The 14,166-nt window shown below is 37.4% G+C and overlaps 2 protein-coding genes across 6 annotated transcripts; one reads left to right on the top strand and one right to left on the bottom strand.

Annotated features, from left to right (window-relative positions):
* Positions 1–1,070: 1,070 nt before the first annotated feature.
* fam78aa (family with sequence similarity 78 member Aa) lies at positions 1,071–10,999 on the bottom strand. Of its 5 annotated transcripts, XM_048189412.1 has the most exons (3): positions 4,863–5,002; positions 4,232–4,508; positions 1,071–2,273 (listed from the first exon to the last, which is right to left on the bottom strand). In XM_048189412.1, exons 2-3 carry the CDS (start codon positions 4,489–4,491, stop codon positions 1,721–1,723), a joined length of 813 nt encoding a protein of 270 aa, XP_048045369.1. In that variant the 5' UTR covers positions 4,492–4,508; positions 4,863–5,002; the 3' UTR covers positions 1,071–1,720. The 5 variants fall into 5 exon arrangements, with proteins under 5 accessions (XP_048045369.1, XP_048045372.1, XP_048045370.1 ...); XM_048189415.1 differs by lacking the exons at positions 4,232–4,508; positions 4,863–5,002 and adding an exon at positions 10,588–10,999; XM_048189413.1 differs by lacking the exon at positions 4,232–4,508 and having other exon boundaries at positions 4,863–5,849.
* Positions 9,228–12,954, top strand: plpp7a (phospholipid phosphatase 7a (inactive)). The gene is made up of 2 exons (XM_048189410.1): positions 9,228–9,829; positions 11,791–12,954. Exons 1-2 carry the CDS (start codon positions 9,358–9,360, stop codon positions 12,177–12,179), a joined length of 861 nt encoding a protein of 286 aa, XP_048045367.1. The 5' UTR covers positions 9,228–9,357; the 3' UTR covers positions 12,180–12,954.
* The last annotated feature ends 1,212 nt before the right edge of the window (positions 12,955–14,166 follow it).

Here is a 14,166-nt window from a genome sequence, read left to right as displayed (position 1 = left end):
AGGAGCGTAGGTGCAGGAGCCAGGTTGACGGATCGAGGTCATCTCGCCCAAGAGGAGTAGGCTCCCAGCAGGTCCACTGTGTACCCGCACCACTGAGAGGAGACGTAGTGACACGGAGGGACTGATGGAGGACGATGATGACTAGGTTGCAGGCTTGGCGGAGGACTGAAAATTAAGAGTGGCACAAAAACCAACAAAAAAATTGAGCATTCCTGGTGGTAGTATGTAGATGTGGTGTGAGAGAAAAGGAGAGGAAGGCTAGGTGGGGATAACAGGACTGACAAAGAAGATTCTGATTTAGATGAGTTCCTAGGATACAGGGAATTAGACTCACCACACTCAAATAAAATATCCAACAGGTCCAGCCAGTGCTCGCTCTCAGTGGTGGGAAGGTGGGCATGTTACAACAGACCCATGTTACAACCTACATTACAACCTTACTTGCCTACTTCATTACGGAAGAAAATATTGTCATTAATTTTAATTTCATCATGAATTTAATGCCGTTATCATTAATATAAATTCAGATTTTCTAGCCTATAGGTTCTGAACTCTGGCCCTTTAACCAAGGTTGAAGCCTTGACCCTTTAATCAAACTCTGCAGGAAAGTGGACCTCAAGGGCCAGAGTTGAGAACCCCTAGAACTAAATAATCTGACTATTTTTATTTAGAACCCCTGCTCTAGTCACTTGTTGGTTCATATATATTTACAATAATAATACTAAACAATGTGACAAATATGGATGTCCAGAGAGTCTTTGCAGATACAAGACTTTTGAGATTTAAATGAATACATAAGAGTAAAAAAATAGGGCAACTAGGAGTATTTTAGAATCAGGTCATATGGTCCCTATTGAGAGGAAGCTCTCAAACAAAGAACAAAGTTTGTATGATTCAGATAAATTTATTGGTCAGTCATCAGTAATATGAAGTTCAAATGCTATTGTGAAGCAATTTTTCTTGTATAATAAATTTAGATCTCATTTAAAATGACAGGCAAAGTTAGAATTAAGCTGTCTGCACTTTGTGAAGTTTTTATTTTCAAAATAGTGATGACAAAACTCAGACAGTGGGAAAAAAACAGTGACACATTGATTTTATTGTAGTGTTTCCACCTTTTATTCCACCTAAAGGATCTCCACATCTAAAAAAAAAAAAAAAAAAAAAGAGAGAGAGAGAGATGAAGTACCTGAAACAGCTTGTACTCCTGAAAAGCTGCCTTTTAAAACATGAGAAGACAATTAAATTATTCACAGTTGTAGTCCAGGGAACATTCTGTAAGAGGCCATGAACACAAGTGACATTTGCAGATGTGTTTCCTGTAATTGCACAAAATAAAAGGCAACAAAACATTGGCCACACCAGACTAAAAATAAATATACCACCTTCATTATACATGTAATAATCAGCTCATACTGTATGAACAAATGATTTTAGTTTACTTCACAATAATCGGTTTTATAAGGCCACATTTCAGTCCTTAGCATGTAAAGGCCACATGCAGTTTTGTCTTACAAATTACAAATATTAAAATATCTAAAAAACAAAACAGTACACAACGTGATAAATATGTGTCCTTAAACAGAATATTAACAATCAGTAAATACACAAATAATACCTTTGTTTCTTTAAAACTTTAAATCAGTAGCCCTGTTTAATAGCATTCTCACTCACACCATGCCATATTTCATTTAAATTAGCAATATTTAATCATTTCAAGTTAAGATGGAAGGAAATATCCTTCATGGTATTTTGGGGGAATGACCACAATGGGCTCCCCATTTCTAGGCCGCCACATTAGAACCTGGGCATCATTGGCATTAGGCTTAAGCAAGGCGTTTGTTGGGATGGGTTCGTTCCTAACTAGGACTTGAGGCTGCTCCTGGATCAGTGGCTCCATAACTGTGGCTCTTTGACCCAGAGGCTTCTTTGGATCCACTTTAACGCAGATCTGCATCCTCCAGCGGATGGTTCGGAGTAGCACCATCTCAGCTGTGGATTCGTTTATGGCCACCAGCCAAGTGGTGAAGCGTTGGTCCCTCTGGATGGAGCTCAGGAGAGGGGGACTGCTAGTGGTGCCCACTGGGACACTCCACGTCACACTTGGGCAGAAGTTGTCGTTCATGCTGACAGTGAGTTTGGTGCTCTTCTTAGTTGGGCCCACTATTGTGTACATCTCAGTGGTGCAGCCGTACCAGGGGTAATTCACACCGTCTGAATCACTGATGGCCTGGATCTGCCCACATCTCAGCTCTGGGAGCTCCCAGCTGGATCTAAAGGGGAAAGATGACACTTATTTTTCAGGATGTTTATATGATATGTGATATATAATATGGTGTGTTAATACACTCTTGCATCAGCAATGTACCTTAAAGGGACAGTTCACCCAAAAATTTAAATGTGATGTTTATCTGCTTACCCCCAGCGCATCCAAGATGTAGGTGACTTTGTTTCTTCAGTAGAACACAAATGATGATTTTTAACTCCAAGTATTTTGAAGTATTTTTTATACTTCAATGAGCGCAAGACATCACTTCCGTTGTCAGAGCGCGATCAGACCTCACTAAGCGAATGCTGAACGCAGTTGGACATAGTGGTGCATTAGAGGTAAAAAATGATATAAATACTGTTCAGTTTCTCGCACAATCTGGTCGTTTCGTGTCTTAGGACATCAATGTGTCGTCACGAGCCGCAGGGTTTAATTTGGATTTGTCTAAGCAAGTTTTATTTACTCTTATAGACAAAGTTCCCATTGAGACACATTATACAGCTGACAGACAACGGTTGGAGTTAAAAATCATCATTTGTGTTCTACTGAAGAAACAAAGTCACCTACATCTTGGATGTCATGGGGGTAAGCAGATAAACATCAAATGTTCATTTTTGGGTGAACTATCCCTTTAAATATTTACACTAATTATTTCCCACCCAATCTGTGGAATTAAAAAAACAGTAAAGAGTATTTGTGTGTAAAAGTTTCAAAACAAGAAAGTACTAAGAACTACAAGATATTCTTAACAATTAATTAACAACCATGTAATTTCCTGGAGTATGTTAATGTCATAAAAAATATGAATTGATAATCTTAGTAGACATAAAACCTCAGCTAGCTTTCTCAGGACTGACGCTGGTAAAGGACAAGCCTTTTGTCCTGGTAGGGGTGTGTTCAACTTTTCTGCTGTTGAGGAAACAATCCCAGGAAATTGGACCATAAACATCACTAACATCCTGAGAAATAGTTTTTACATAGTTTTTAGGCAGCATCATGCCACCTTAAAAGAAAGCAGCTGAGATTAATTAGTTTGGTTCTTTTTTATATATATATAATATTTTAATGGTATTTTACTGCCCTCTTAACACCCCTGGTGAGCAAGGTGGGAATGATTTTTGTAGCTTTTTAGTATTTTTTATTTTTTTTTCTATTTTCAACTATTTTCTGTTTTTGACACAATAATGTGCCTAAATTATAACATTAAAAAAAATCTGCATTGACTTTTATGCAAAATTTGTTCTCATTCTCAAAATGTCTCATTTTTAAGCTAAACTTTTTTTTTCACTTGAATGACTGGTTATTTTAAAACTTAAGAAATTATCAAAACAATACATTAAATAAATAATTTTACCCATGAATACTCTTGTTGAGTGCAAATCTTTGACTGACAAATTGTGCCATTTATGGGTACACTTTTAAAAATAAAAGTTCCAAAAAGGGGATTTTCGTGATACATTAGAAGAACCATTTTAAGTTCCTGTGAAAATAACTTTTTTTTCTTAATGTGAAAAATATTTTAATAATCTTAAGAAACTTTTCCCAATATAACAAAACTTTAGTGCAGTGGAAAGATTCCCTGAATGTTAAAGGTTCTTCATGGAACCACAGATGACAATAAAGAACCTTTATTTTTAAGAATGTAGATCAGGGGTGTCCAATCCTGCTCTTGGAGGACCACTGTGCTGCAGAGTTCAGCTCCAACCCCAATTAAACACACCTGAACCAGCTGATCAAGGTCTCAGAGGCATACTAGAAACTTCCAGGCAGGTGTGTTGAGGCAAGTTGGAGCTAAACTCTGCAGGACAGAGTTTGAACACCCCTGGTGTAGACAGTTTTCAGTGAATATGGGCCTCTAGATTATAGAAGTCGTTTTAATTTTAAAAAGGTAGGGGCCCAAAACAATAAAGACACCAGTAAAGGCAATAGTATTCAGCATATCTATTCATATTACTCACTTACACTCCTTCATTTCCATATATATTGAAGAAATCCATTTGATTGCAAGCCTGGATCCAGCCAACAGTCCAGATCTCTTTGCAAAGCATGGGTGGCACCTGCACCTGAGCTGATGCCCTGAAGTAAGGCGTGCGGTAACGCAGAACCACATTAGATGACTCATCGATTACAGTTGGACTAGGATCAATGGAGGCTTGCAGTTCCAGGACTGTGATGTTCTCATGAAAACTTGGCTTGAGTTTTACACTTTGTACACATCCCATGGTGGAGGCTCTTTAGACTGGCAGCACAAACACCCATCAGTATCCAAGTGAAGCAGTATTATTCATAATGAGAGTAAAAGGGCCCGAGTCTCTGGTCACACTGATATGACATGATTAATGACATGATTCCTGACATGTCAACATAATGGATTGCTACATAATTGTAATTTCTTAACACTGCATTAATAAATACCAGGTCTTTCCCCTCCTTCAGTCAAGCAAAAATAACATAAACCTTACATATTCATTCTAATAAACTGTAATTAAACTTAATAATTATGAAACTGTAGTTATTGCGTGTTGTCTGCCAAAAAAATGTATGATGTCAGCTCATACGTGACTTTGATTTAAAACCAGAAATGTCTAAGCACCTGTTAGGTACCGTCCAATAGTGCGGCATTACGACCTGTTACGCTGCGCTCCAGTCAACAGTCGTATGCCGTTGAGTCGATCCATAATTCAAAAGGTCCATAAGGATGGCAAGAAGAACAAGAAACATTACTTTAAGTTTAAATCCACAGGGGCTCCCTACAGCTCGAGCTCCACGCTGCGTCTGCTGGCATAACTTGAGACTAAAATTTCTGGTGTCAAATCAAATATCGGTGCTCTTAATTTCCGCGTCATATCTGAGAGATTTAAAGAGCGTGACCAGTCGGGTTACTTTGTGTCGCCCTTGCCCTATTAAAGGTTTGTCAGGTTCCTCTGGTGTAATACAATACTTCAGCTGTTAGCTTTTTTTATCCAAGCGGCTTAGAATTAGACTTCCCTTCTTGACGACGTTTTGCATCCTGGGTAGTGTAGTTTAAAGTCAGGGGGCTGAACAGTCAACAAGTTCCAGTAATTATTATTAGACCTATTAATATTATTATAAATTTTTTAATCTGCATATTAAGCTATTTTATGAGAAGCACAACAGACAGGAGTGAAGGATTGTTATTCATATAGCTGATACTCAGTGAGTGAAACAATTAAATTCAGCAGTTTTACAAATAAAACTTTCATGTTCACAGTTTCTCTGAACAAATTATTCCAAAAGATAAAAATACAACTCATGAAGGCAAGAATAAAACGGCTAAGAAATTATATGCATGGGGTAACGTTTTTGGTAGAATTGTAACGGAGTGATAATAAAGGCTTTTTAACTTTAAATGGTCTTTAATTAATTAATTTATTTATTTATTTGCCACAACAATGCATCGACTTATGTATAGAAATATTTTATTTAATTTATTTATGATAATGATAGACTTTGAACACAGTTAAGGCACTGCATTGCAGGGGTGGCACAGTGATTTATATTTAAATTAGTCTCAGCTTCAAGGGTTAGTTCACCCAAAAATGAAAATTCTGTCATTACTCACCCTCATGCCGTTCCACACCCGTAAGACCTTCGGTAATCTTTGGAACACAAATTAAGATATTTTTGTTGAAAGCCGATGGCTCCGTGAGGCCTGCATAGGGAGCAATGACATTTCCTCTCTCAAGATCCATAAAGGTACTAAAAACACATCTAAATCAGTTCATGTGAGTACAGTGGTTTCACTATTAATATTATAAAGCAACGAGAATATTTTTGTGCGCCAAAAAAAACAAAATAATGACACTGCTTCAGGAAGCATCGGAGCATTATGAATCAGCGTAACGAATCATTATTCGGATCGCTTGTCAAACAGCCAAACTGCTGAAATCATGTGACTTTGGCGCTCCGAACAGCAGATTCGATGCGCTGATTCATAATGCTCCGAAGCTTCCTGAAGCAGTGTTTTGAATTCGGCCATCACAATACAAGTCGTTATTTTTTTTTTTTTTGGTGCACCAAAAATATTCTCGTCACTTTATAATATTAATATTGAACCACTGTACTCACATGAACTGATTTAAATATGTTTTTAGTACATTAATGGATCTTGAGAGAGGAAATGTCATTGCTTCCTATGCAGGCCTCACGGAGCCATTGGATTTCAACAAAAATATCTTAATTTGTGTTCCGAAGATTAATGAAGGTCTTACGGGTGTGGAACGGCATGAGGGTAAGTAATACATGACATAGCCTAATTTTCATTTTTAGGTGAACTAACGCTTTCAGATGTCAAGCCCCCGGACCATTGGCTGAACGTCTAACGCATATGGCAACACTTCAGGACTTTTGAAGTCACCATCTGGTTGGTTGAATTCTACAGGATGTCCGGGAGATGTGTGTGTCACATTCTTTAACGGTCCACCTGGAAACAAATGATGTGACAGTGACGCCAAACCAGCTCGTGGAAGAAGAAAGCCGTCATGCTTACAACTGTAACATACGAGCGCTTACAAGGATTAACTAAACTCTGTATTTTCAAATGTGGGCTATGTGAAGTTCGCGGCTCAATTGTTGCAGTAAACTTTCACAATGTTCTTGAATGAATAATTTATTAGATGCATGCCGGTCTGTTATTGTAGGGACATTGACTTTACATTTTCATGCCCCTAAAATTAACGCGGAACAAAATGAACTGTGATTGGTTGCATTACATGTCAGTCAAACGGCCTCTGGGCGGTCCTTGGCCAATGAAAGCTGCGATAGAGTCCAGACCTTCTGCCCTTAGTCTAAAGGTCTGGCTATGCGAGACTATATTTACATTAACATCATATTATCCTAGTGCAGCACTGACGCGTTGCAATTATTCAGTATTTGCAATACAAACAACATCTATCTATCCAGTGTCGGCGCTATGGTGGGGCATTCGAGGGCCGTGCCCCCCCTAGCGGTCATTGATGCCCCTCCTACCACAGGCCATGGCGTGGCCCCCCCAAAAAAATAACTTTTAGTTATTCTTTTAATATTAAATGTACAAACTGTAACTTAAATGAAATAAAATGAAATCAACGGGGAAAACATTAATTTTGGTTGTTCATGACATGTTACTAGGCTTGGTCATCATAGGTCAATGCTTATTGGTCGCTGAGTAAACTTGTTACATTTGATTTTCAGCGCGCTGCGCGCATAATCCATTTCAGTTTGCCCGTCTTTATCATAGACATTTAGCGCTAACTGTTAGCCTAATTATAGACAAAAAATGGATTTACGAAAACACTTCTTCTGAGGGTAAGTCGTTTGTTCATTTCACTTATTAAAGCCAGCCTGGCTTTGATGATAAGGCCTACTAAGCAGTAGAATTGTGTATGTGTTTTATACTTGGCTGCCTGTAAGTCTTACAGGTAAGATATAGCCCGATCACACGAAAATGCGTATAAATAGTACGAGATTGTAATCTCGTAGAATATATACGCCAAAATGAGTTTTGGCGTGCTTATGGTACGCAGTTTTTCGCGTGCATATGATACGCACTTTATGGCACTTTATTTATAGGCCTATATATATTCTACGAGATGACACACTAGTACTAGCTTATTGATACGCATTCTCATGTGATCGTGTTGTCTTATGTCATTTCTGCCTGGTGCGTGGCTTGTCCAATTGGCTACTTGCTGCCCGAATGCGTGCCTCAGTTATGTCAGCGGTCCTGTCCTGTTACTTATATGTTGTAAAGGGGTGTTTTTGATGGAGGCTATGTTGTCTAATGTTTATAACCAGTGGTAGGCCTATAATGGTTTTCTGGAAGTGCATAAACTGTTGAGAGGTGGATGAACTATTTCTGACATGTCAGAGATGGGTAAACTGCATTTATTTGCGTATAGACTCCACGACAGCCCTATGCTGTGTGTGACTGAGCTGAATTTCAAATAGAGGGCATAACTTTATGCTTTTTCTGCCTTTTAATGTGACTCCACTCCAAACGCTGTCTTCATTTTTTTTTTTTTTTTTTTTTTTTTTTTTTTTTTTATTAAATGCAACGTTTTTAATTTCAAAAGCATTTCTAAATTCAGTTCATATTTCCAACAAACGAAATTTCAAGCCAAAATAACGAAATGGTTAAAAAAAATATATCGCAAAAGTTTTGTGCAAATGTGTAATGGAAACGCGGCTACATGATATAGAAATTAACAACAACGAGAATAAACGACACTCGCAAATAATAATATAATAATATTAATATTAATAAAACGTGTTTCTCTTATTTATTGCATTTCTGCTGTGTTGGACTGTGATGTCGCCACTGCGTAAAAATATTTCTCAAACGGCAGTGCCCCACCGCCGATGACCCAATGCCCCTCCAGTAGATCTGCTCTGGCGCCGACTCTGTATCTATCTATCTATCTATCTATCTATCTATCTATCTATCTATCTATCTATCTATCTATCTATCTATCTATCTATCTATCTATCTATCTATCTATCTATCTATCTAATTCAAAATTGCTGTATTGGCATTACTGTAAATAATACAATATTGCCAAAGCTTGGAATAGGCTATATATAGTAAGGTATACATAAAACAATAATAAAAACATCAAAATAATAGTAGAAAAATATTATCAAATATTACAACACTATCAAATATTATAACATAACTTAAACTTAAATTAACAAATTAGAACATGTCTGAACATTTGATACCACAGTGTTTTAACATATATACACATCTATCTATCTATCTATCTATCTATCTATCTATCTATCTATCTATCTATCTATGATTTGTTTGTTTGTTTGTTTGTTTGTTTCTATGTTTAAAGCGATTTTCTTAGTTAAGTGTCATTTGTTTATCTTGATTTTCAGCTGTAATAAGGCAGCATGTGGATGCGTCTCATATATCCAGGCGGCTGGAATGTCTATTTATAGTGTAACTGGAATAGAAGTCGCAACACTTAGAACAGAGCAAGACATGATCTGGGAATGGACATGGTAGACCGATCACTGTCTCTCAGTGTGAAGAACAGGACAGTAAAACATATTTAAAGCTGGAAGATCAGTAGAGAATCAAGATGCCCGTGAACCAGTCTCGATCCAGGGCGAGGGAGCGAAACAATGTGCTGAACAGACCCGAGTTTATGTCTCTAAATCAGCCTTTAAAGAGCGGTAGCGCTGAAGCTCGCGGCACTGCGCGGAGGCCGTCGCAGAGACAGCAGCAAAGTCAACACCAGCCAGGCGAAAATGCGCAGCACGAGACGCCCGAGAACAATAAAGAAAAGAAGGAATTACCAGAAGAAGACTGCATGCAGCTAAACCCCTCGTTCAAAGGCATCGCTATGAACTCTCTTCTGGCCATTGATATTTGTATGTCTAAGCGGCTCGGTGTGTGCGCGTACAGCACATCGTCTTGGGGAAGCGTGCGCTCTATGGTAAAGCTGCTCGCGCTCACTGGCCATGGCATCCCGTGGATCTTCGGTACAATTTTGTGTCTCACAAGAAGCAACACGTTGGCAGGTCAAGAGGTTTTGGTCAATTTGCTACTAGGTGAGTTGTAACGCTTTTCTGATAAGGAGTAGCCTGACGCTCTGAACAACGTCCGAATGTATCACAGTCTAAGAACGAGCGGGTGGCTATATAAACATTGTGCTACTATTTTGGTCAAACACATGCTACTGTGATTGAGAAACGTCTTCCTCTAAACCAACGCAGACCTTCTTGACGAATGTCCCACAGAAAGAGTAAAACAGTTGATATTAAATCCTTAAATTGACTTAAGGATCATTTAAAGCCTACTAATATGAATAAATCAATTCAGGAAAATTCCAGTGTTTGGTACATGTAATGTTACATTTATTTGTATTTTTGAAGCCCTTGTCTGAAAGAGATTTAAATGTAATGTAAATGTTGTGTCCCACTGTTTACATATGATTTCTGGGATTAAAATTACATTCAAAAACAATTATGTACATAATTAAGAATAAAAAAAAAAAAATTAGCATGACCGAGTAAGATTGTCATCCTGTTAAGCACATTTGATTTTGGAATGAATTTGAAATCACATTGTGCTCACATAAGGGTTTTTTAGCAGCTTGTGAGGATGCTGTTGGGTTTGTAGGTCAGTGGATAAGGGAATACAAGGATATGTGTTCTGACTAATGTGACTAGTTCATTGCAAGCTGGCATAATGAAAAGCTTTTCATTTATACTCTAGAATGTATTATGTTTACTACTCCATTAATTTTACATTCTCTTAAAGAAAATTGAAACCAAAACTCTAAAATGAATATTCATCATTTACTCACCCTCATGCCATCCCAGATGTGTATGACGTTTTTTCTCCTGCAGAACACATATGAAGATTTGGAGTAACGTATTTCATTCCATACAATGCAAGTAAATGATGACCAAAACTGTAAAGCTCCAAAAAACTGTGTACAAAAAACTGTCCAAATGTACTGTAAAGTTAATCCATATGACTCCAGTGGTTTAATCCATGTCTCTAAAGTAATTGCATTAGTTCACTGTAAATCTTTATTTTAGCAGTCTTCTTGGCGATTATGATTTCAGACTTGTTTAGCATAATACAGTTTGAATTATCAATCTTGCCTGAGATGTTCTTATTTTTATGGGGAGATACCAGACTCCACGCCTCTGCCATTGGAGGAAGCGAAATGGTCAACTTTGATCATGTGTGCCTTGATAACCAATCACATTTTAACCTGGACGTCATTGAATTTGTCAGAGTTGTAGGACAGTAAATCTCTGTTTGCGGATACCACAGAAATGAATTAGAAGTGCTGTACACGGAATCCTATCCGTTGCAAAATTGTTTGTGACTTCTCTTATAAAACGACAAAAAATAGATCCAAAATGAATGTTGAATGGTAATTATGTTGAAGGTCTGTCTATTCATTTAATAATAAGCTGTTTCCTCAAAAAAAAAAAAAAAAAAAAAAAAAACATTTTATTCATCATAAGAAAGCATCTCCTCCATTGACATCCACTAAAGTCCTATTATCTCCTCCCCATGCAGCTTACCACAGTGTTAAGGTGCAGTCACATCTGTCCAATGTTTAGCCAATTTTCTCAGGTGAAATCAAGTAATTTTAATAGGAATCCATGCGATCTGGAATGTAACCGGAGTGTGAAAGATTTACCAAAGCAGATTTTGCAATAGGTTCAAGCTTTCACCAATTTGCCGCGTTGACTAACAGAAAGCTGCTTGGTTTAAAGCAGCTCTGATTTTTCTTCATTAGAAATGGCTTAAGCCGTCTTTGCTAGATCTAACATGATATATTCTCATTAGTTACAAAGACACATTGGAAACATCCTTCGAACTGTTGTATAAAAGCAATATCATACTCACAAGAGTGTGTTATGGCTGTATATCATGATGGGTGTGATTACTTGTGGCCAAATCACACCCACGCTGATATACAGCCGAAAACATTCTTGTGAGTCTGATATTGCTTTAATAACACACATTTAACATCATTGCTTTACAGCTCTTTTACTGGATGTGATGACTGTAGCGGGCATGCAGAAGTTGGTGAAGCGTAAAGGGCCTTGGGAAATGGCACCCAGTTTCCTCGACTACCTGGCCATGGATATTTATTCTTTCCCTGCAGCGCATGCAAGCCGAGCAGCCATGGTATCTAAATTCCTGTTAGCACACTTGGTGCTTGCAGTTCCTCTGCGTATTTTGCTTGTGTTATGGGCCGTCCTAGCTGGCACATCCCGTGTGTTCCTGGGTCGCCACCATCTGACAGATGTCGGCTGTGGTTTTGCCTTGGGATTCCTTCATTACAGTTTAGTAGAGATGGTGTGGCTGTCGTCCAACACTTGCCAGACTCTAATATCCATAGGAACATTCAACTGGAGCCCCCTCTACTGATAGTTGCGGGATTTCAAAAGTCGCTGCATGATTTATTGTTTTGACAGTTCAGGTTAAGTGCCCTCCGCCATATAGTGCATGACAGTAACATGTACTAAGAAAAAAACATTACCCTAAGCAGCACACCCATTGGCTTGATTTAACCATTTCTTGATCCATTTCTGCCAAAGCAATATAACGTTTGGAGAAACGCTCCAAAAGCATCAGGTGCACAGTTATTCCTTTCGCTTTAAGAGAAAGGATGTTGATGCAAGTATTATTATTATTTTTTTTACTGTCAGGTTTGATTAAAGGCCAAATAATGTGTGATTTATATCAATCAACTAATGGATTTATTGATTACAGTGAGCGAAACATTTGCTCAGGGACTTTATCAAGCAGCATAATGAATCATTTCAGATTTCTATTTTCTTGGAATTGTATGTAATTTTCTGAATATTTACAATGTATTTGAGAAATGCTGTAAATTAAACCACTGTTTTACAGGACATCATGGATAATTTGAGACTTTTTGGACTGTTTTGGTTGTCTGGAGTTTTAATTCAGTTGTATTTCGATACTCTGAATGCATCACATTTATATGAATGAAATTACTTTGCATTCATACTAAACATTACAAGCACATTTTCCACTTTTACCAAAATTCGCAGTGTTATTTATATGAAATTGTATGTTTTCAATTGCTGCAAGCCCCAGATGTGCCATTTTGTATGATTTTCACTGCAGTGTTCTGTGTCTATGGGCCTTCCATAAATAAAAGAATCCTTTCAATGAATTTGATACCTGATTGTTATAAATCAAAAGACTTTTAGTGCTGTACAGATTGAATAAGCATAAATGATACATAAATTAAACAAACAAGTTGTACTTCTTTTATCATCTTTTATCAACAGTATTTACTGGTTATGAATATATGTGTGAATACAAATTTTTGATGCAAAGCATCATTTTTTTTATTTTTTATTCTTCATGCTTAAAAATGCAGTGATAAATACCTATAACTGTAGTGGTATCTATAATGATATTATAATAATAAATACATGATATTATTTGAGCAAAATAAGAAAAAATGTCTGTCCCTTTAAATATGGAATATGATGCCAACTTTGTACATTAGGCTTATAAGATTGCACAATCTCAAAATCTTAAAACTGTTATGATGAGTAAACATCTGCAGACAGAAAAGGAGCAACAAACAATGATGAAGAAAGCCTCATTACTGTATTGACACTGGATCTGATAAAATTACTACAAACACACACAGGCATTGATCCCATGGGATGAATGAATATTCTCCATTTTTACAATAATAATTAAAAAAAATGATTAAGATTCGGGGACATCTCTGATTGGTGCATGTCACATCGGGTCCAGGCGGGTGGTAAATACATAATTCTACTGTTATATTTAGCATTACAACATAACAACCTGACACAAAAGCTTGTGCTTTTTTGCACTATGTTTCATAATGCATTTTACGTAATTAACTCCAAAATCATCAGGTAACCTACATCAGCGAGAGAGAGACTCACGACAACACCTGTGAAGAAAATGTGTTTTAGTTTGGTTGGTAATCACACGCGGAGGGTGGATGGAAGGTATTGACGAGTGCACAAAGTTCTTTAATAAATGAAGCTCACTGCGCAATGAATCTCTTATTTAGGCCTACATAATGTCTACTTTGTTATAATGAGAGGATTCGTGAGAGTGCAGAACTCAGAATCCACTCACCAGTCAAAACGCCAGAGTTTTTGTTCTGTGCTAACTTAAAGGATTAGTTCACTTTCAAATTAAAATTTCCTGATAATTTACTCACCCCCATGTCATCCAAGATGTTCATGTCCTTCTCTCTTCAGTCGAAAAGAAATTAAGGTTTTTGATGAAAACATTCCAGGATTTTTCTCCATATAGTGGACTTCAATGGCCTCCAAACGGTTGAAGGTCAAAATTACATTTTCATACAGTTTCTAGAGAAACCATCGTTCAT

This window comes from Megalobrama amblycephala, linkage group LG4, assembly GCF_018812025.1.
Source record: "Megalobrama amblycephala isolate DHTTF-2021 linkage group LG4, ASM1881202v1, whole genome shotgun sequence".
NCBI classification, from domain to species: domain Eukaryota; kingdom Metazoa; phylum Chordata; class Actinopteri; order Cypriniformes; family Xenocyprididae; genus Megalobrama; species Megalobrama amblycephala.
The sequence above is the reverse complement of the archived record's forward strand: the minus strand, read 5'-3'. Positions and strand labels throughout refer to the sequence as shown.

Coding starts and splice junctions, on each gene's coding strand:
- plpp7a (XM_048189410.1), top strand. CDS start 9,358: ATGCCCGTGAACCAGTCTCGATCCAGGGCGAGGGAGCGAAACAATGTG. Junction 9,830..11,790: donor TTTGGTCAATTTGCTACTAG/GTGAGTTGTAAC, acceptor ATTGCTTTACAG/CTCTTTTACTGGATGTGATG.
- fam78aa (XM_048189411.1), bottom strand. CDS start 4,491: ATGGGATGTGTACAAAGTGTAAAACTCAAGCCAAGTTTTCATGAGAAC. Junction 2,274..4,231: donor ATATATGGAAATGAAGGAGT/GTAAGTGAGTAA, acceptor TTTCCCCTTTAG/ATCCAGCTGGGAGCTCCCAG.